This window comes from Triticum aestivum, chromosome 2A, assembly GCF_018294505.1.
Source record: "Triticum aestivum cultivar Chinese Spring chromosome 2A, IWGSC CS RefSeq v2.1, whole genome shotgun sequence".
Lineage (NCBI taxonomy): Eukaryota > Viridiplantae > Streptophyta > Magnoliopsida > Poales > Poaceae > Triticum > Triticum aestivum.
In genome coordinates, this window is record NC_057797.1 from 709,257,260 (window position 1) to 709,280,730 (window position 23,471).

General features: G+C 44.6%; 2 protein-coding genes across 2 annotated transcripts; one reads left to right on the plus strand and one right to left on the minus strand.

Annotated features, from left to right (window-relative positions):
• The first annotated feature begins 12,122 nt into the window (after positions 1-12,122).
• LOC123190414 (protein REVEILLE 2) lies at positions 12,123-14,339 on the plus strand. The gene is made up of 4 exons (XM_044603043.1): positions 12,123-12,366; positions 12,621-12,801; positions 12,910-13,337; positions 13,505-14,339. The coding sequence occupies exons 1-4, from the start codon at positions 12,352-12,354 to the stop codon at positions 14,135-14,137; spliced, it is 1,257 nt and encodes a 418-aa protein (XP_044458978.1). The 5' UTR covers positions 12,123-12,351; the 3' UTR covers positions 14,138-14,339.
• Positions 14,340-17,186: 2,847 nt separating this feature from the next.
• On the minus strand, positions 17,187-22,535 carry LOC123190415 (PH, RCC1 and FYVE domains-containing protein 1). Its single transcript, XM_044603045.1, has 10 exons — positions 22,368-22,535; positions 22,124-22,264; positions 21,764-21,850; positions 21,145-21,234; positions 20,970-21,056; positions 20,678-20,872; positions 18,260-20,296; positions 18,023-18,169; positions 17,606-17,886; positions 17,187-17,521 (listed from the first exon to the last, which is right to left on the minus strand). The coding sequence occupies exons 2-10, from the start codon at positions 22,169-22,171 to the stop codon at positions 17,404-17,406; spliced, it is 3,090 nt and encodes a 1,029-aa protein (XP_044458980.1). The 5' UTR covers positions 22,172-22,264; positions 22,368-22,535; the 3' UTR covers positions 17,187-17,403.
• Between the last annotated feature and the right edge of the window lie 936 nt (positions 22,536-23,471).

Sequence of the window (23,471 nt, forward strand, 5' to 3'; positions counted from 1 at the left end):
TGGAAGGGAAGAAAATGTTAATTCGACCTAACATAGCCGAATCCGCTAATAAAGATAATGTTGTTAGTGGTGAACCCAGGAATAGCAAGGAGGGCGACAAGGTCTTGGGAAGAAAGATTGTGCTTGAGAAGCAACCCGATGGTAAGTAAGTGTTGAAGATCACTATAAAAATGCTACACTCGGGGGGCAACCACAAGTACAAGAGGATGCTCATGTTAAATTGATCAAGCCCAAGAATTCAGAAGTTGGCAAGTGGAAAAAGAATGAAACTAAGAACAAGAGAATCAAGCCAACTTTTAATATGTTGCTATCCAAATATGCAAGTCAAGCGGCCGGTTCTAGCTCTAATCGGCCATCACATTCAAAGTGTTCAAGATTGCCTCCGGAGCAAGAGTTTCGACGATATACAAGGCCATATGGGTCATGGGCACCGACACCATGGATGTCACAACCCTCCTATGCGCCATATTACATGAGAGGCTTCAGTGGAGGATGGGGGCAGCCCCCAATGTCTCCTTATGCTTTCCATATGGGGTGGGCAGCACCTAGAAGGCCTGCTCGCGAGAGGCTTTATTATCCCACACAAGGCCGTTTGAGCTATGGTGCTAATCGGCCAACAAAAATTTCTCCAAGTAAGGCCAATAAAAAAGTGTGGCGTGTTAAGTCATCTAATGCGGAAATTTCAGAATGCGACAAGAAAAAGGAGATCGAAAAGGCGGTTGTTGGTAATCTGGCTACTTCTAATGGTGATATTGTTATTGTTCAGCAGGGTTCCATGGTTAGTGATCATGAGGCGAGCACAAGCAAGGCCAAACCAAGGGATCCCAAATATACTCAACCTAAGTGATGTCCTCCCGGTTTAACCAAGACCATGAAAAGGAGATTACAACGCATGAGGAACCACGAGAAAGTAGAGCACAAAGAGGAGAGGAAAAGGGACGAATTGTTAAGTGAAATTCGGCCCATGGCACTCACAAAACAAGTGTGGAGGCCTAAACAAAAACAAAACACAGATGCTTCTACATTAGCTGCAGCAACACCTTCACCACCAAAAGAGGATGATGTGACCCCTATTACATCATCCACACCACCTGAAAAATCCCTTTTAATTGAGGAAACTTTGAGCCCAATATACACGTTGGGGGATGAAGATGAGATGGTGGATTACGACTCTACGCCGGTTCGGGAAGGTATGGATATTAATATGGTGTATTACTTACCTGCCGAGTTTTGTGCTATAGGTGAAGAAGGGGAGGTGGCTCAACTGGATTTTGGTCCAAAGAACACTATCTTCGAGAAGCCAAAAGAACCGGTGAAACACTTGAAGCCATTGTACCTCAAAGGTCATATTAATGGATCGCCGGTTGCTAGGATGCTCGTTGATGGTGGTGCTGTGATAAATCTTATGCCCTACTCGGTCTTCAAGAAGTTGGGATTAGATAATGATGCATTGATGAAGACCAATATGGTACTTAATGGATTTGAGGGTAAAGAAAAGACAGAGGCCAAAGGTGTGATGTGCATGGAACTCACCGTGGGAAGCAAAACTTTGTCCACCACATTCTTCATCACCGAGGTGCAAGGTAACTATAGTGTTATATTAGGCCGCGATTGGGTTCATGCTAACCAATGTGTGCCATCTACCATGCATCAATTCTTAATACAGTGGGTCGATGATGAGGTAGAAGTCATTCACGCGGATAATTCGGCTTGTGTTGCTTTGGCCGATGCATCGGTGGATTGGAATCATCCGGATGTTACTTGCTTAACAGCGCGTGACCTCTCAGAGTTTGATTTCCTTAGTGCTACGAGGAACGGGTTCATTCCCATCTCTTTAAAGCCGATTGGTGGTAATCGGTTCCAGGGTATGATGTAAACAAGAAGTTAAACATGGCCGATATAGAAACTATCGCCCTAAGCACATAAAATGGCCGATGGAGTGTTGACATCGTCCTTAGGAAAAGCATCGTGCAAGTTATTTTTCGGCACGCAAGTTTTGCCGAAAAACAGGGGGGCATGTGTTGACACCAGATTTTGGCGCGGTTAAGAACTTGATTAAGATGGCCTCAAATACAGAAGTGTTCTACATGAAAAAGTTTCATATTGTCGATCTGAACATCTTTGAAGTTTGGGTTATCGCCATCCGACCTCGTCTCAAGGGCCGAAACTATGCTCAAATTTTTTATGATTTTGTGTTCAGAGTATTGTTCGGCCAATTAGGCCTTCAAGACGACGTCCTATGGGAAAAGTTCCTACATGGATTGTCTTCGTCTCGTCGAGGAGGTTAGAGCCAAAACAGTGTGCTGCATAAGTTTGCCCCGGAAGTTCCGGGCAAAACTTCTGGGGAGGTTCCGGGCTAAACCGAAAGTTTGCACGCGGTGCGTCCCGAAAACTGAAATTTTAACATTGTTTGCAGATTTGCGGTGCCGATTTTGACATCAAGATGACCTCGGATGAAAAAGTGATCAACTGAAGAGTTTTTCTCCATTGCAAGATCTACAACTTTGCTTTTGGGACCATCGTCATCCGAAGTAGTATGCGGCCTGCAGATTCAGTGCAAGAGGGCTACTTGATATAATTTCATCCCGGAAGTTCCGGGCCAGACCGGAAGTTCCGGCCCTCGTAGTCCGAGTTAGGGTAACTTTTGATGATTTGGACGTGATTTGAGTCCTTTTCTTGTACGGGAAGTCCATCCGCCTCATATATATGTAAGGGGTGAAGGCCGATTGAACAACACACAATCGCAAAACACATCTACTTTTTACCCTAGTTTTACATCCCTCCTTTGTTCTTTCTCTCTCGTTCTTCGTTCGTTCTTCGTGTTGAAGTGCAGCGATCCTCGAGGCTCTAGGGGCGGGCGAACCGACCTAGGGCAGCCCATAGCCGCCGCACGTCCAGACGGGGTCCCTCCCGGGCGCATGGGGTTTCGGGTCCTGAAAAGCACCCGCCGGATTGCTTGCGTGCCGCGCTTCCGGACGGGTCTCCTTCGGCGTGAGCTGCGGTGCATCACCCTCGGCGTTGGAGGTACACGGTGACGTGTTCGTGTGCGAACACATCCCTGCTGGACCCAGGGTGATCCCTGAGCAAAATATAGACAGGTTTTGCAGCAAAAGAGACGGCAGACTTAAGTTCAGATTTCAGACGATCTACAAAGAGAACCTAAAGGGCATGGCTGATGTCGTCGACACAGCTCTGCTTCGAGCATCGGACCTTGCAGATGTTCAAGGTGCTGGAGTTATAGATCTGCACCTTCATGCCGAGTCCGGAGAGCTATAGGAAGAGTAGGTCGTCGGGGACAATCCTGTGATGCCGGCAGAAGTACTCCTAGCCCCTCCCAAGCACCATCTGCACCTGGACCCATAACTCGCATCACTTGTTGGCAGAGAGGCTGACGACGTGATGAGGGGCGACGACCAGCCATTTCTTCATCACCGGCCTGAAGGCGGCCGGGATGACCAGCATGGCGATGTCCTCCTGGTCCTTGATCTGCATGTAGAACTTGATCGGCTCCCGTGCACCCTCCTTGTGGTTGATCCTCGGCCTCCTGCTAGCGTCTAGTGGCACTCTCATGGCGGCCACCCTGCCCGTAACCTCCACCCTCTTCAGCCAATGGTTTGTGGGGATGAGGTCCTCGGCATCCTCGACGCCGACGAAGACATGTGCTCCTTGGCTGGTCGTGTTCCACTTCATAATCTTGTCAGTTAAGTGGACAATAGTAAGCAAAGTAGTGATGATGATTGGCCGTTGCACTGATCATTTGCAACTGCTGCTGATTAGTGGCAATGATCGGTGCTACCATCAGATCTTGACAATGCACAACCTCAAATTTGTCCGGACAAGCGTACTGGTTGATAGCTTGGGGGTCCTTGCCCCAGCCAATGCTCGGGGGCTGATGTGGTTAACACCCCTTATGTTTTTTAGACAAGCTAACACCCCCTTATGTAGGACACCATCAACTGGCTCGCAAAAAATGACCAATTCGACTGTTTCCCTGGGTACAGACCCAGAACAGCTTTAAGCTTTGTGTGGGCCGAGAAACATATGCAGCCCAGACAACCAAACAGGTCGAAAGCATCCCGCGCGGGCTTGGCCGATGGTAATGCAGCCTATCAAACGGGTCATAACTTATTCGCCAGAATCACATACGCCGCCAAGCAGACGAATTTGCATACATTTCACCCGCAAAAAAAAAAGCAGACGAATTTGCATACATTTTTTGACGGGGAACGGAGAATACGGTACGATACACACGTAGGAACTTGCTAGCAGTAATCATGGGTCTGTACTGTACCACAAAAAGAGGTCCAAGAATCGAAGAAGGCGATGTCCGACCAGTCGGCCAGGCTTGCCATGGGTCACGGTTTGGCACGACGGCTCCGAGGACACCACCGAAGCAGAGCATCGAACAAAACCTAGTGCACGTTCACGGCCGCTTTTCGAGGTTTTAGTCGGGAACCTTGAGCCCCCTGGAAGAAGGCGTGACCGCCAGGGCCACGTGCACTGCGTTTCCGTTCACCAACCAGCGCTGCGAAGTGGGCGTCGATTGGCTTCGTTTCGGCGCACCCAAAGGCGAGTCTCCTCTCCTCTCGTCTCCGCCACATGCTGCCCACCAGTGCGAGGGCGCGCTGTACAGATCACAGAGCCAGCGGCCTCTCTCTCGTGTGCATCGGATGAGGTGCGTTGCGCCAACTGCTCGCCCCGCAGTGGCCAGGCCGTTCCTTCACCCAAACAAAAGCCTTTCCACAACAATAATTAATTAATATCATCATGCGTGAAGAAGACCGCTACTTGCCGCGGTCGAAAAGAAAAGGATAAAACCGCCCGAGGCAGCATATCCAAGCATCGGCCCGCAGCTGGAGGCGTCGCCGTCCCGAACCCAAAGACGGCAATAAAAGCGCCTGTGAGTGAGTGAATTATTGCCCTACGCCACGCTAAACGAGTGGAGCGTGATCCAGCCTAGCCATATCCTATCCGGTCGCAGTGTCACCACACAAACAATGGTTTATCTCTTAGTATCAACTCACCAAACCATGTTTTCCTAAACTAAAATAAATAAATAAACGGATGGCCAAACTTCTTCCGTCCGGTGGTGCGGAGCGAGCATGTGGCTGGGAAGGCTCCGGTCGACCGCGCGCGGCGCCAACCCGAGCATGTGGAGGAGGATCGCCCAAGCCCATACGAGGAGCGAAAAGCGCGACCAGGCAGCGGGGTTCCACGTGGGGAGGCGTCACGGCCAGCTTGCCTGCCTTGACGTGTCCAAAAAGCGAGTGGCGGGCCCCGCCGCCCCTGCGCTTTTCTATCCATCCGTCCATCCATCCATCCCAGCAGTGAGGCGGGCGGGTGGGCCCCGTCCCGGCTGGCGATATTTCAAAGCGAAAATTACGGTTTGGGAGGAATCAATCGGGGAGGTGGACAGGGTCAGGTCAGAGATTGCAGCAGTCCCGTGCGGTCCGTCCCAACACGAGATATTTCCTCTTTCCCTTCCCACATCGAGCGAGCAGTCCCGTGGCGTGTAGTACTATCCAGAGATATTTCCTCCTGTAGCTGGTAGCTACGAGAGATATTCTAGGCTACGCTACGCTTTTGGGTTTTTGCTCGCGCTTTTGCCGGATCCAGCTGCGAGATATTTGGTGAGGAGGCCTGCCGGATATTCATGGTTGCCCTTTTACATTTCGCCTGCTCGGGGCGTGAAGCCTCTCGCACTCTTCTCCGTCGACAAAACAATTGGGAAATATCTGATCGCCGTGTGCAGAAGAATAAAAGTTTCGGGAACACTTTATTATAAGATTTATTTTTTTGACTAGTACTATAGGAAAATTAGTTATTTCTAAGGTGGTGTTTTGCATTTATGAAATGCAACTTAGGCAAAAATGTTGGGGTTTTTATTTTAGTTTAATGATAATATTATTGGTTTCACTTTTGGTTTTTTGCTTGTTCACACCAAGATGGAGTTCTTGATACTTTTGGAGCAAAATTGTTAGATATTTTGGTTTTGCTGGTTTGAGGTGTGATGATGGTATTTTAGTCTCTCACACTTTTTCTTTATGACAAAACAACATGCAAATATCTAATAGGTACGTGGATAGAAGAACAAAACTTTAGGGGTATAAGGATTGGGAAAAATAATTATTTCTAAGACCCTAGCTTGCCCGACGAGATTTTTTTGTCTAATTTAGTGATTATTTAATTAATTTTATCTTCTTTTTTCTACGACGGATTATAAAGTATATGGTCATTCTTTGCCAACATCGAGCTACAGTATATTTGTTGAGGAGAGCTGCTAGATATTCATGGTTGCGCTTTTGCATTTTGCTTCATCTACGTGTGGAGTGGATATTTAGGTCTTTCCCACTTTTTTCTGTCGACAAACAAGAGGGAAATATCTCATGACCATGTGCGGAAGAACAAAACTTTAGGGAGTATATGAGTATAAGAAAAATGATTATTTCTAAGGTTGTGTTTAACATTTATGATAATTTCACTTCTCCAGATTTTTTTGGAGGCGAGTTGGTTACGCTTTTGGGTTTTGCATGCTCTTTTGCCAGATCGAAGCTCCAGGATATTTTTGGAGGAGAACACTTAGATATTTTGGATTTTGCTTGTTCGACGTGTGAAGATGATATTCCAGTCACTTGCACTTTTTCTTTCCACAAAATCAAGCGGTAAATATCTACTAATCAAGAAGATTAGTTATTTCTAAGGCCCCGTTTTTTCTATATGACATTTCAACTTAACGAACCATTATAGCCTTTTTTTAGTGTTCATTTAACCAACTTATCTTTAGTTTTTTTTGCCCTTTTTTAGAATACAATAGTAGGTTATAAAATTTGGATTAGAATTAATGAAGCATCATCTAATTGACACAATCGAAGAGGAAACTGGCATATGATTCCTATTAGACGATATGATTCTTCACATACGTAGCTTGGCTGACTATGATCCTTACGCAGCTGAGTAGCATATCTCTTCCAAAAAAGGAAACTAGGATTCACATAACTCTACTATCATCATGCATTTTTTTGCGAGAACTATCATCACACTTTTTGCAAAAAGCAAGCTTTATTCATTACCAACAAACACTGCATATTTTCACAGTGTAATACCTGAGCGTGTTTGAAACCAAATGGTTTCAGAATTTTTCTCTCCTTTTCAATTTTCTAAAAAAAATTCTAATTCAGGTGCTGCAATGGGACCTGACTCCTGAGATCCATTTGCTATTTCCACAAAACAAGAGGCAAATATCTAATAGCTACGTGTAGATGAATAAAGGTATCTCATTATGAGAAAAATGATTATCTCTAATGCCCTAGCTTGCACGACAAGGTTTTTGGTCGATTTAGTGATTATTTAATTAGCCATATCGCTTTCCACAATAGATTATAAAACTATATGGTCGTTCTTTGCTAGATCGAGACGCATGATATTTGTCGGGGAGAGCAGCTAGATATTCATGGCTACCCTTTTGCATTTTGCTTCATCCACGTGTGGACCTGATATTTGTACTTCGGCATCTCACACTTTTTTCTTTCAACCAAACAAGAGGGAAATATATGATCACCATGTGAAGAAGAAAAAACTTTAGCGAGTACCTGATTATAAGAAAAATGATTATTTCAATGTTGTGTTTAGCATTTATGACAATGCAGGTTTTCTAGATATTTTTGGAGGCAAGATGCTAGGTATCCTTTTGCTACACTTTTGGTTTTTGCATGCTCTTTTGCCAATCGAAGCTCCAAGATATTTGTGTAGGGGAACACTTAGATATTTTAGATTTTGCTTGTTCAACGTGTGAAGATGGTATTCCAGTCTCTTGCGCTTTTTCGTCCCACAAATCAAGCGGTAAATGCCTACTAATCGCTACATGTAGAAGAACAAAACTTTAGGGAGTATGTGATTATAAGAAAAATAGTTATTTCTAAGGCCCCGTTTTTCGTATATGATATTTCAACTTAATGGACCGTTCTAGCCTTTATTTTAGTGTTTATTTAACCAACTTATATTTAGTTTTTTCGCCATTTTTTAGAATACAACAGTAGGTTATAAAATTTGTATTAGAATTAATGAAGCCTCATCTAACTGACACAATCGAAGATGAAAAAAGGATATGATTCTTACTAGACGGATATGATTCTTCATGTACGTAGCTTGGCCGACTATGATCCTTAGACAGCTGAGTAGCATATCTCTTCCAAAAAAGGAAACTAGGATGCGCAAAACTTTACTATCATCACACTTCTATGCAAAACGCTTGATTCATTACCAAGAATACTTAAAACTAGCATATTTTCACAGTGTAATACCTGAGCATGTTTGAAACCAAATGGTTTCAGAATTTTTCTCTCCTTTTGAATTTTCTAAAACAAATCTAATTCAGGTGCTGCAATGGGACCTGACTCCTGAGACCCATTTGCTATTTCCACAAAACAAGAGGCAAATATCTAATAGCTACATGTAGATGAATAAGCATATCTGATTATGATAAAAATGATTATCTCTAATGCCCCAGCTTGCCCGACAAGGTTTTTGGTCGATTTAGTGATTGTTTAATTAGCCATATCGCTTTCCACAACAGATTATAAAAGTATATGGTCGTTCCTTGCTAGATCGAGACGCAAGATATTTGTCGAGGAGAGCAGCTAGATATTCATGGCTACCCTTTTGCATTTTGCTTCATCCACGTGTGGAGCCGATATTTGTATTTTGGCATCTCACATTTTTTTCTTTCAACCAAAGAAGAGGGAAATATAATATCACCATGTGTAGAAGAAATAAAACTTTAGCAAGTTCCTGATTATAAGAAAAATGATTATTTCAATGATTGTGTTTATCATTTATGACAATGCAGGTTTTCTAGATATTTCTGGAGGCAAGATGCTAGGTATCCTTGGGCTACGCTTTTGGGTTTTGCATGCTCTTTTGCCGATCGAAACTCCAAGATATTTGTGTAGGGGAACACTTAGATATTTTGGATTTTGCTTGTTCGACGTGTGAAGATGGTATTCCAGTCTCTTGCGCTTTTTCGTCCCACAAATCAAGCGGTAAATATCTACTAATCGCTACGTGCAGAAGAAGACAACTTCAGAGAGTATGTGATTATAAGAAAATCGGTTACTTCTAGGGCCGCGTTTTTCATATATGATATTTCAACTTAATGGACCGTTCTAGCCTTTATTTTAGTGTTTATTTAACCAACTTATATTTAGTTTTTTCGCCATTTTTTAGAATACAACAGTAGGTTATAAAATTTGTATTAGAATTAATGAAGCCTCATCTAACTGACACAATCGAAGATGAAAAAAGGATATGATTCTTACTAGACGGGTATGATTCTTCATGTACGTAGCTTGGCCGACTATGATCCTTAGACAGCTGAGTAGCATATCTCTTCCAAAAAAGGAAACTAGGATGCGCAAAACTTTACTATCATCACACTTCTATGCAAAACGCTTGATTCATTACCAAGAATACTTAAAACTAGCATATTTTCACAGTGTAATACCTGAGCATGTTTGAAACCAAATGGTTTCAGAATTTTTCTCTCCTTTTGAATTTTCTAAAAAAAATCTAATTCAGGTGCTACAATGGGACCTGACTCCTGAGACCCATTTGCTATTTCCACAAAACAAGAGGCAAATATCTAATAGCTACATGTAGATGAATAAGCGTACCTGATTATGATAAAAATGATTATCTCTAATGCCCCAGCTTGCCCGACAAGGTTTTTGGTCGATTTAGTGATTGTTTAATTAGCCATATCGCTTTCCACAACAGATTATAAAAGTATATGGTCGTTCCTTGCTAGATCGAGACGCAAGATATTTGTCGAGGAGAACAGCTAGATATTCATGGCTACCCTTTTGCATTTTGCTTCATCCACGTGTGGAGCCGATATTTGTATTTTGGCATCTCACATTTTTTTCTTTCAACCAAAGAAGAGGGAAATATATGATCACCATGTGTAGAAGAAATAAAACTTTAGCAAGTACCTAATTATAAGAAAAATGATTATTTCAATGATTGTGTTTATCATTTATGACAATGCAGGTTTTCTAGATATTTCTGGAGGCAAGATGCTAGGTATCCTTTGGCTACGCTTTTGGGTTTTGCATGCTCTTTTGCCGATCGAAACTCCAAGATATTTGTGTAGGGGAACACTTAGATATTTTGGATTTTGCTTGTTTGACGTGTGAAGATGGTATTCCAGTCTCTTGCGCTTTTTCGTCCCACAAATCAAGCAGTAAATATCTACTAATCGCTACATGTAGAAGAAGACAACTTCAGAGAGTATGTGATTATAAGGAAATCGGTTACTTCTAGGGCCCCGTTTTTCATATATGATATTTCAACTTAATGGACCGTTCTAGCCTTTATTTTAGTGTTTATTTAACCAACTTATATTTAGTTTTTTCGCCATTTTTTAGAATACAACAGTAGGTTATAAAATGTGTATTAGAATTAATGAAGCCTCATCTAACTGACACAATCGAAGATGAAAAAAGGATATGATTCTTACTAGACGGATATGATTCTTCATGTACGTAGCTTGGCCGACTATGATCCTTAGACAGCTGAGTAGCATATCTCTTCCAAAAAAGGAAACTAGGATGCGCAAAACTTTACTATCATCACACTTCTATGCAAAACGCTTGATTCATTACCAAGAATACTTAAAACTAGCATATTTTCACAGTGTAATACCTGAGCATGTTTGAAACCAAATGGTTTCAGAATTTTTCTCTCCTTTTGAATTTTCTAGAAAAAAATCTAATTCAGGTGCTGCAATGGGACCTGACTCCTGAGACCCATTTGCTATTTCCACAAAACAAGAGGCAAATATCTAATAGCTACATGTAGATGAATAAGCGTATCTGATTATGATAAAAATGATTATCTCTAATGCCCCAGCTTGCCCGACAAGGTTTTTGGTCGATTTAGTGATTGTTTAATTAGCCATATCGCTTTCCACAACAGATTATTAAAGTATATGATCGTTCCTTGCTAGATCGAGACGCAAGATATTTGTCGAGGAGAGCAGCTAGATATTCATGGCTACCCTTTTGCATTTTGCTTCATCCACGTGTGGAGCCGATATTTGTATTTTGGCATCTCACACTTTTTTCTTTCAACCAAAGAAGAGGGAAATATATGATCACCATGTGTAGAAGAAATAAAACTTTAGCAAGTACCTGATTATAAGAAAAATGATTATTCCAATGATGGTGTTTATCATTTATGACAATGCAGGTTTTCTAGATATTTCTGGAGGCAAGATGCTAGGTATCCTTTGGCTACGCTTTTGGGTTTTGCATGCTCTTTTGCCGATCGAAACTCCATGATATTTGTGTAGGGGAACACTTAGATATTTTGGATTTTGCTTGTTCGACGTGTGAAGATGGTATTCCAGTCTCTTGCGCTTTTTCGTCCCACAAATCAAGCGGTAAATATCTACTAATCGCTACGTGTAGAAGAAAAAAACTTTAGGGAGTATGTGATTATAAGAAAATCGGTTATTTCTAAGGCCCCGTTTTTCGTATATGATATTTTAACTTAATTAATGAACTGTTCTAGCCTCTCTTTTTAGTGTTCAATTGCTTAACTTATCTTTAGTTTCGTCATCCTTTTCGTAATACTAAAGTCTCACTTAACCGATCGGCCGACTATGATTCTTGATGTATGTAACCTGGCCGACTACGATTCTCATGTCTCTTCCAAAAAGGAAAACCCAGCATGCCCGAAACCTCACCAACGCTTTTTCTCAGAAAAGAAAGCCTGATCAATCACCAGGAACACTAGTCGAAATTCTTGATGTGCCAATACCCTCACTGACCGGCGAAATTTCGGCCTAACAAAACACATCCATCAAAAGTGTCGGTAAAACACGCGCGCACCACAGCTGAAATCTTGCGGAAAAGAAGAAAAAAGGGTGAAAAAAAGAGGCGATGGATAGACAGTCACCCAACGGGCAGGACGAAGACGCATCCATTTCGTGCAGCGCCACCCCACGGGCGGGGAGCACAGCACATGGATGAACACATTTGGGCGCTAGGATATTTGCGCGAGTCAGAAAAGCGCACCGGGGAAAAGCGCAAAGCAACCAAAAATCCCGTCCGAGGTGGCACCCCTGGCCGAGCTCTTTTTCTCCCCCCTCCCCTCCCTCCCCGTCGCAGCACACGCCTCCTCATTTTCCTCATCTCCTCTCCTCTCCTCTCCTCTCCTGCTCTGCTCTCCTTTGGAGCGAGAAGCAACAACAAAGATTAGGAGCTGCTGATTTCGCCTCTGTTCTTCGTCGTGGTCGTCGCAGCGAGATTTGGCTTTGCCGGCGCTTTGATCTTGAAGGATCTGCAGAGAGATATGGCGCGTTTTCAGGTAATAATCGCTCCATCTTTGCTCAGATGTGATTTTAGTTGGAGTTGAACATGTTGATGAAAGATCCACGGCCGCCAGAACTGTTTTTCTTTTGTTTTCAAACGAAAAAAGATGCTAGATATTTGTTGGTTGGAAAATATCTTTTATTTCTGCACTAGAATTTAGTTTGGTGAAACAAAAATCCAAAGCAGAAAATTCAACGTTTACCCTTCGAATCGAGTCTAACAAAATCCTCTCCTTTCTTCCTCCTGAAGGAAACCAAGCCGGATCTGCTGAATTCCGGCAGCGATACGCGGATGATGGCCGAGGCCCGAGCCCCCAAGGCGCGGAAGCCGTACATGATAACCAAGCAGCGCGAGAAATGGACCGAGGAGGAGCACAAGCTCTTCCTGGAGGCCATGCAGCTCCATGGCCGCGCCTGGCGCCGAATTCAAGGTGCCTTTCCTCCCCAAGAATTTCTCCGTGTCTGATGATACCTTATCATCCGAGTAAAAATGACAAAAAATCCTCATGATCTGACAAATGGTTTCTTCCACTCCGCAGAGCACATAGGCACCAAGACGGCCGTGCAGATCAGGAGCCATGCGCAGAAGTTCTTCTCCAAGGTCACCCGGGACTCGTCCGGCGACAGCGGCGGCAGCAGCTCCGGCGGTGCCGGGCCGCCGATCCAGATCCCGCCGCCGCGGCCCAAGAGGAAGTCGGTGCACCCGTACCCGTGCAACCAGAGGAGCGCGCAGCCGGGGAAGCACGCCCACGCCGCGCTCCTCCGGGTCGACAAGCCTCAGCTGTCCATGTGTGAGCAGGGGAATGGCTCGCCGACATCCGTGGTGACCACCTCGCAGATAGGCTTGGGCGGCTCCGAGAGCTTCGACAGCGACACCTCGACCATCGACGTTGAAGAGCGATGCCCCACGCCGAGCACGGGGACCGCCGAGGTCGCTGTGCTAGCGCCACCAACCAATGATTCCAAGGTATACTCCCAGCAAAAGCATAGTAATATCTTGCAAGAGTAGCTATCCGGTCTTAACATGTCCACAAAATATCAAAACACCAGCAGATATTTCATTATTATTACTGAATGCAATGAAATTCTTCAATCTTTCCAATTCTGATGAATTTTCTTGATTGTGTGTTTCAGAAATCCAAGGGCAGTAGTGGTACTTCAGAAGAAGTGGTGTGTGACAACACGTCCGATGCTCCGGTCCTGAAGCTGTTTGGAAAGACAGTTGTTGTGAATGAATCACATCAGCTGCCAAACCCTGGCACTTGCAACCTGCAAACTGCCGCGGATATGGAACTGGATACTTCGGCCGAGACACCCACCAGTGCACCAGAGGCGAACACATGGAGCCCATGGCTGGCAAACTCGCAGCAGTTCATGTACTATGTTCCTCAAGGGGCAGTTTTCTTCGGCTACAACAATGGAAGTGTGCCGTACCCCGTGTCATCAAGCCCCAAGGCAGATCAACAGCACCAGCAACATGCTTCCGAAGCCGCCGCCGAGCTTAGGCGGAGGGAAGCGTCGTCGAACACGGCCTCCAGCAGTGTGGCTGAAACAACAGCCCGGAATTCTGCAGAGTCATGCACGGGAGCGGTTGGCGGCGACGACGAAATGGTGCATGCTGCAGGTTTGAGAGAGCGTGTGAGCCCGGCCTTCGTCCAGCAGCGAGGTTTCATGCCGTACAAGAGGTGCGCGGCCGAGAGCAAGGCGATGCAGCCCCAGGCTCCCAGGGAGGAGGCGGATAGAGAGATGACGAGGCTCTGCTTGTAAACCATGGAAGGCCTGAGGTACAGAGTGTTCATTGGGCGTCTGTGATCTCGCCCCATTGGCGGAGGTTCAGAGGTCGACGTTTGACCTATATAATTTTGGCGTAGTTGTAGTAGGATCGATCGCCCTGATGTAAATTAACTATTGCACAGCTCTCATCAATGGCATGGCAGGAGAATGCCGCAAGGCCTTCTTAGTTGTACTATGCTTTTGACAGATGAACCGAACACCGACGCCCTACTTGCAAAATGTTTAAGCATGTCAAATGAACTGAATACTTCATAAGTACCACTGTACTATAGTTGTTATACTAGATGATGTGTTGTGTTGGGTGAATATAATTAGATGAGGACTGGCTGTTTAAGCCTTCTTCTGTAGACGTCCTCACGGAAGAACTTCCAGAATTACGGATCATGTTATATGTGTTTTACCCACCCACAGGTGTGAACTTGAATCAGAAGAATCAGACACTAGCAGATGAAAACCAACCTACAAATAGGTAACCTTGAAGGTATTCTATGACCCTCTTTCGCTCAACAACTAAATCAACAAAAAAGTCAGGAAGATGTCTCACAACTTCTGAAATTTTACTTTGTTTAGTTCAAATAAATAGGGTGAGGGTCACAAATTTGCATCCCTAACGCTACTACTTTTCGACTAAAAAACACCCTACTACCTTTTACCTTCCAATGCACCCCCTCAGTGTACTTCAAGATCCGTGCTGACGAACAATAAGATTTTGTGTCTGTAGTTCTTCGTGCGGGAATCCAGATTAGTTGTCTTCGTATCCTCAACGGTTGCAAGGAATAGGGTCGAGAAGCCTATCGCTGATGTATAGCCTAGCGACGCCTTGTGGTGTGAGGAAGCAGGCGGCGTCTGCTTTAGGTGCAAGAAAAGATGTGGAAAGGGCATTTGGGATTAACTGCCACCGTGATCTTGCACAACAAGACCACTAACAATAAGTGTGGCCAAGATTTGGATTACTACTACGAATTCAGGTAAGAATATGGTGTGTCCAATTAGAAGGAAAGACCACATCCGACTCTTTCCAAGTTCAATACGAAATTCGAGATGCAGAAACTCACTAACATCTTCAAAGATACCTCATCGTGGAGTGATGGACGTGGACGTGGAATGGAACTTCGTGTTATGTTTGATGAGCAATTGTGTTGAATTTTAGCTTGTGGGTTGATGAGCGATGTAATAATTATGTACTAGAATGTTGTTTATTGTTGGATAATGCGGCAAATAAGCCATGCAATGGCCAAAAAAATGTTGACCCAAATGTGCAACAAACAGATGAGGTTCTTAGTGCTGCAAAGCTAAAGAAAAAAGAAGTTCAACCAAAAGAAATGAGGAGAAAGAAAACTCGGCTTGCTAAGTTACTCAAAGGGAAGCGCCAGCCAACTAAAATTGTTGCATCCAAAAAATAAAAGAGCAAAGATATGTAGCAATATGTGATATCTTGTTACCATTCATTCCTAAACTACTTACTAGAATTTTTATTGCATCAGCAAAAGAAACATGATGGTGTAGAGCCTCAAGTAGGAGTGGAGAAGGATGGCCGCGATAGAGGAGCAGATATGGAGTTTCAAGAGTGCAACACGATCATGAGTGACACGCAACTCTTGACAGCTACCACTTGTGATGAAGATATGTTCTTGCATGTATAAGCTTGTTAGATACTAGTATTGTGGGCAGTCTTGACTAGTATTTTGGACAGGGTTGACTACAGTCTTTTGTGGACTAAGTGTACAAGTAAAAGGGCCAAATCTACGTACTTGAATGAATTTATGTAAGAACAATTTTCAATGTTAAGTACTTCAAAAATTAGTTTGTTCAGACCTACAAAAGAATCTGTAATGTGTTAAACTTTCTGTTGTTGTTTCCCTGAACCTGTTAACTGAATGCCCATGTGTTAAAAGTGCACGGGTGGTAGTATTGAGACCTGTACCTGTACATAAGTATGACTCAGGTTTTCCTTTTTGCTTGATGTTCGCTAAACTGAACTGAAGTGGTGGTGTTTGCTAAACTGAACTGAACTGAACTGAACTAAACTGTGTTGTGTCGTTTACAGCCTTGTAATACTGCCGTTTGCCGATCTGCTGCTGTTTTGCTGCTGTTTCGATGAACTGAACTGTATTATCTAGTACTCCCTCCGTTCCAAATTACTCATCGTGGTTTTAGTTTTAGTTCTTGAACTAAAACCACGACGAGTAATTTGGAACGGAGGGAGTATTATGTTACCTGAACCGATGTTCTGCTCTGTTCTCTGCCTGAAGAAATTGGGCTCTGTTGTTTGTTCTCTGAGTCGCGACGGCTGAACCCATGTTCTACTCTGAATCATTGCTGGGCTCGTAGCTACCGGCGGTAAAGAAGCCCACTTTATTGAGGTGTCAGATGGGGTCGTCGGAGGGGGCAGAGGAGGCTGTCAAAGGGGGCCGTCGGTGGGGCGAGTGAGCCGTCGAATTCGGGGCGGAGGGAGTAGCCGGAGGTGGTGGAGAGGGCCTTCGAGGCCGTTTTCTCCATCGCACGCCGCCGGACTGAGATCACCCTAGAGGTGCAGCCGGCGCTGCTGGCCGTAGGATTGATTTGGACGGTGGATGGTTGGGGGGCAATGCGCGCGGAGACTTGAGACCACAGCAAGGCACTGGATCTCGGCCCGAGCGGCGGCGGGCGGCGAAGACGGCGCGGGCGCTCGCCATTGCTGCGGCCCGTGGGAGGATGAAGCTTTCGAGGGTTTGTATTAAGCTCGTCCTCCGTCGGAACAGAAATCATATACTGATCATCAAGGTTCGATTCAGAACTGATGCGGCATCAGCTTTGTTTTTCTTCATCAATGACACATTGACATTCCAATCAGGAACACGACAGGAGACCATATTGGTCGCAACCATGTGTTCCCATCTCATCAGCATCAAACCTATGTGCAACTAAATCCACATAGGTTGATAGATACCGTCGCGCCAATTCCTACCGGAAGCATATCTACAGTAGTACTCAGGTCAAATGGTAGATCAGATCTATGGGAGTAAGTCTTGACTGCCCTCCATTGTACAAAGCAAATGGTAGATCAGATCTATGGGAGTAAGTCTTGACTGCCCTCCATTGTACAAAGCAAATGGTAGATCAGATCACTTGGTATCAGCTTACAAAATTCCATCAGCTTCATGCACAAGTAGGCCTACTTGCTGAAGACTGTTCAGTTTGGTCAGTTAACATTGGTAGCACCGGTTACCTCTGTACAATCATGTTACCGGTCGTCGCCATTAAGCGCGGTTCGGGTGTGGTGTTGCCACTTGCTCAACGCTGCTATAATTTGCATATACCCTGCTCTTGTTCTCTTCCCACCAGCACTGAGCTGCCTTCTCGCCAAAATGCTTCCGACTGCAGACCGAGATTATCACATAAGTATAGTGGCAGCTAAATAATAATCATCAACGGTAACAGGTAAGGCTTCATAGTTTTCACCTGAATCTTATCCGCCTTATGTCTTTCCTTCCACCAGGGGATACGGCAAGTGTGACATACACCCCTCGCTCAATCTGCTCTATAACACCCTCAACAGGAGTGTCCACGGAGTCTGCTTCGGTGGTGTAGCCATCACGGTCGAATGTTCTGGCGATATTTTGATGACTGAATGATCTATCTGTGGCACCTGGTGACGGTGCTTGTTCCGGGATGCTATTAGGTGTCATCTTTGAGTTCTCTGGTTGCTGGCCAACTGAAAGTTTCGCTGACAAGGCATTGCACTGCACAGTTTACAACGGCCGAACAGGTCATATATCAAGGGGGAGCAATGAGTGATCCATCATGCAGCATATGAGTTATCTGTTACCGGAAAAGAAACTACCAATACCGTGTAATGAGGTTACATGGAGATCATACCTGATTAGTCAGAACCTTTATGATATCTTTGGCAGCTTTACACTTTGCAGCCTCATCCCTAACAATTAGCCATGTTTCATCAAGTCTTTGTTTGTACACTTGGACTACAAGATTTTTCTGCTGGCATTGCTCTGCAAGAGTCGTGACCTGCAGGTTGAACAACAATAATAATATCAGCGTTCTTCAGTTCTCAAAGGGGGAAACAATTAATTTGCTCAGCAATGGAAAAAGAATTACTTGTGATCGCAGCTGCTTTACTTCCTCCGTGAGTATTCTTTCCATCATACTCAGTTCATCTCTCTGGCTGTCAGTAGACTGCCGCAAAGGGTTTCCAGCCTTCAACCCTACAGCATCATGCATTCTTTGGGAAAAAGAGACACCAGACATCTGATTATCTGGCACCAGCTGATGTCTGAAATTGTCTTGTGCAGATAAAAATTGGGCGGGACACTCAACTTGCCCCCATCTTTGAGTTTTCACTTGTATCGGAACGGCAGAGTCCACATTTCTTTGATTGGGACCTTGTACTGAAGCCATCTTTTCAACAATGAGGTTTGCTTCCTTGAACAAACGTGACAACTTAGGTGTGTATGCCATTATTTCTGCTTTAAACATTTCTCCTTTGCTGATCTTTGGCTGTGGCTTGACTTCGCCAGAGTACAAGGCTTTCTCTAGTTGACAGAAACACGCATCGCAGACACGATACCTTCTGTTCCTGTCTGGCGCAAGTGCTGAGTTTGCGGTCTTGTTACTACTGCAAGAGTTGCAGAACATGGAACCACAGTTGTAACAGTTGTGTTTCTTTCTAGTAAAATTAAAAACCATCTGACATCTGCTGCATATGGGTTGGTCCTTCACTGAGATACCCTTGTGCAAACAGATTGCAGCACTAAAATTGGAGCCACAAGCTATACTCTGAACTTGTCTACCTTCTAATGCCTCTACTAAAGTAGGAGAGCTCCTATTGGCATAGTCACCTAAACCAAGTTGTCCGTCCGCACCTTTACCCCAGGTGAAAACCTTTCCGTTCATAGTCAGCACGGCTACGTGGGAAGAACCAGATGATATCTCTGTCACAAACTCATTCTTAAGTACTCCTCCAACAGTGCAAACAGATTCACCATCTGCCTGTGGGTTCCCTAGTTGCCCATGTTTGGAACTTCCGATGGTAAATACCACCCCATTAGAAGTAAGCGCGACAGTCAGAGCCATCCCGCAGGATACCTGAAGAAAATCATGACTGATGAGTGAATCGACGCATGTTGGTACAAGCTTCATCTTCTTGTCAGCATGACCCAGCTTCCCTTTATCTGCATCTCCCCATGTGAACAGGTTGCCAATTGGAGCGTTGCACTTGACACTGCTCATTCCTTCAACAATGGCAGCTGTGTGCCATGGCCCGCATGCCACGGATTTCACCCGTAACCCTTTCAAGGACTCTACTTCTTTTGGCCTAGCAATTCCTTGTCTATCCCCATGACCAAGAACACCAAATGTTCCATCCCCATATGTGAATAGCTGACCAGAAGATGTTATAATAGCTGTGTGCCAGTCGCCACAGGCAATTTTCGACACAGAAATGTTGTCCATAGGGCCAAACAGTTTATGGGGTAACCATTGGTTCCTTCCATGCCAGTTATTCAACAGACCCAAGCCATGAGCTCCTTCACCCCATTCAAAAAGTTCGCCAGAAACTGTGACTGCACAGGTGTGCTTTGAACCAAATGCAACAGCCTTCACATGTACAGAGGCAAGGGACTCGACCATTTTAGGACACTGGGCGCTGTCATTTACCTTGTGTCCCAGTTTCCTGCCACTCTCCTTGCCCCAGGAGAAGACCTCCCCTTGCTTGGTTATTATGGCTGCATGATTCTCCCCGCAAGCAATGCTCTGTACATCGAGCATTTTGGTTGATCCCACTAACCTCGGAAGTGCCTTTGGAATATCTTCACTGTCTAATGCACTGCCAACAACATCACCCCAGAGAAAAACATCCTTCAGAGAATCCAGTCTGCATGCTGCACGGGGCCCTTCAAATGCTTTCACTTTAGGTGTTCGACTAATGGTCTGTGTCTTATGTTTGTTGTTAGCAACCAAAATGTCCTTCAAACTATGTCTAACTGGATTTGCCACCTTGGGACTAAGCCTCTCCAGGTAAGAGTCTACATCAGAAAATGTTCGCTGTCTTTGGTAAAATAATGCTTCCGAGCAATCAAGGTAACCACCAAATAAATCTTTCTGTGTCATCCTAGGACTCCCATAAGATGGATATACCTTCAAGAAGAAATTCATTAACGAAGGATCAATCCACAGAGGACACTACAAAATGACAGAGAACATCCAGCAAAATATCTACACACTTAAGCATTAACGACTCTTAAGATGCCACTCCTTTTGAAAAAATACAGTTCAGTGGTAAGTGCAATAATTTATATGCGGATATTTATTGATACCAATTGCACTTATCATGCTAACTGGAGAGAGAATGGTTTGTTGAAATTGACACACCTCAGTAGTAGAACCTAACAATGTTGTGTTTGTCCATTGGACCATGCACTGAATCCAAAGTTTAGATAGACCTAGTTGACCACATGAATCTTTCTGAAACGAAAATAAAGTTCACTTAGATATCACCATGTAAGTTCTGGAACTAACCTGCTTGTGCCTGGGTGTGTCGTGCACAGCTGATAGCTTGCTCTTTCGCTGGATATAGCTGCGGGGAGTACTTGTGCAACTGGTCATCTGCCTGCTGCTCTTTGACCCAACTGATGAAAATGGACTAGAAGGACCCGATATTAAGGCTGTCAGGCCAAGATGCCAGCACTCAGCTTGATCTCTGTCTCTGCAGATCTGGGTCAGCAAGATTTTTAGAAGATGTGATACCGGTGAGGAACAATGGACACTGAAATCACAAATGAACTGACATAATATCTGGCAAGGGATATACCAAGTCGAGTGAGCACTCGCCATTTCTGTATACGAGTGACAAGGATTGATGTTCTTTCTCAGGCCAACGCTGACGACAAAAGTTTGTCTGCAAAATTCTGAGATCCTTAGAACTAGTAATATTATATGATACATAGATAACACAATAACTTGTTCAGGGGTAAGGAATTACGTACAGTCTTCTGGCCAAGGATTACAGTTGAAACAGAATTTAAGCTCAGGTGTTTCTCCCTGTCTTTCGAGTACCACACCAGTGTCTTCTCATCCTGCAAGAAGAAGAAGAATACTTTGTCATGACCGGAAGATGGATTTTAGTTGCATAGCGGTTCACCCTGCTACAGATTTATAGGTCATAGTGATAAACTAAAAGGAAAAGACCAAGCTGTATACTTCAGTTTGATTAGACCCATTTATTTACTGTCGAAACTTTAACAGCTAGTAGGTTAGTGACACCGATCGCGGTTGGGCATTTACAAAGAATAGAAATGCAAAACACTAGCTAGTAGGTGCGGATTAGTATATCAACCATAACTTTGTTGCCTGCGAAACTCAGGAAAATCCCCATGACAGTGACAGATCTGTGTACTTGAGACAGTTTGAGCTGCGAAGTCCGCAGTCAAAATAGTAAAATGTATAATGATTGCGCTTGACATGCGAGTGACTGCAGAGGTCCAGAGGATGAGGGTAGCTTGTCTGCAGTAACTTAAATAATTTACATCCTATGCTCCCTGATTTAAATCCTCAGCTTTATACTACTCCTACATCCACAGGAGGCAGAAAAATAGGAGTACTCACAGAAGACAGCCTGAAAGGGCAGAACTTGGGCTTCCCTCTCTTGCCACACTTGAGGAGATGCGCGCCCTTCTTGAGAGCAACAATGGCCTGGAAAATGAGGAAGAAGTAATCCGTCAGAATCAGATTTACATTCTTGGCTCATCTAACCCGGGAATAATGTGGAATCTGCAAATCTGACCAGTTTTGAAGCAAACAGAGAATGGTCAAGTCAAAGTAAAAAAGAAAAAAGCATTTGAGGCCTTGTAATAATCCGTAGAGTCTAAATCAGCCAAGAAATGTAAGAAATGGGCACCAAACAGATTCACGAGGGGACGGGAGGCCAGAAGAAAAATCGAGCAGGAAGAAGAGCTTTTTACCCACCTGCTCAACGCCCCTGGTTGGTACCCTCCCGTCGAAGCTCCCAGCCATTGCAGGGGGGCAGATCAAGCAAGCAGATGGCAAGAAATAGGATTGTTTCGTCGAACAACCAGCATTCGGCCGCAGACCGCAGGTGGCAGAGTCCTATGCCAAGGATTGATTGCAGTGAGGCGACTGAAAGAGAAGGTGGAGAACCAGCAGCGGGGGGGGGGGGGTGAATGAAAGGAAGAAAAAGGTGGAAAAATACTCGCTTGGATTAATGTAATGTAGTCGGAGACAGACCAATAATGTAATGTAGTCGTCCAAGAGTGAAAGAATCCATTACAAGTTACGAAAACGCTTGGATTAGTAGCAGGTCTCCGGTGGAATGGAATGGATCACGAGACGCACACCGCCGCGTTGGAGGACGCGGCGGTTTTGGCCGGGTGTGCGTTAACAAATCGCCTCTCTTTAGTTAACGGTTGGCGATGTACGTAGATTCTATACGAGTGGACGGGAATGAGTCGAGTGTGGTGAGATAAAAAGTTGAGTGTGGTGAGATAAAAATACTCGCTCCTCCGACCAATACGTTACTGCTGCTGCCGCCTAGCCCCGGCAGTAGGCTCGTTTCTTTGTCTGAAAGATGAAAGATGGGCGGGTGGATGGATCTCTGCGCTGCGCAGCGCACATTCTTTCTCGTGTCCTGATGCTCCTGTAGGCGTGAATGCGCCGAGTTATGGCGAGTCTGTTCCTGTTGCTAATAACTGGAGTTGCACGGAAACTGGACCATGGATGCAATGGCCAACTGGGTACAAAACGGCGGTGCGTGTGAGGGGCGCGCCCATGTGACCGGGGGTTCTCCCCTCTCCTCCTCCGCTGTCCGTCCAGTCCGCGGAGTGGGTGGACGCCATGTTCCCCTATCGAACCGGTTTTTGGCAGGGCGCGGGCATCAATTAAATGTTAACTAGCGGATGGATACTCACGCTACGGTCGCCGGTGCTGTGCTACGATGCTACTACCACTAGTGAGTACCCCCGCGGCCTAGCCATGTGCCACGATTCTGTAGGCTCTAGTATACACACACGCACATATATTTCTTCCGGTCTTTTTTACTCTGCATATTAGGTTTGGCTGAAGTCAATCTCATCCAACTTTGATCAAGTTTATACAAAAAAATATTAACATTCGCATAACAACACATTTATTATTAGATCCATCTTGAAATATATTTTCATATTATATTTATTAGATGTTATAAATGTTAATATTTTCTAATATAAATTTGATCAAACTTAATAAACTTTGACTTTAGACAAAGCTAATGTGCAGAAGAGTAAAAAGGACGGGAGAGAGTACTACTCAATCAGAGTTG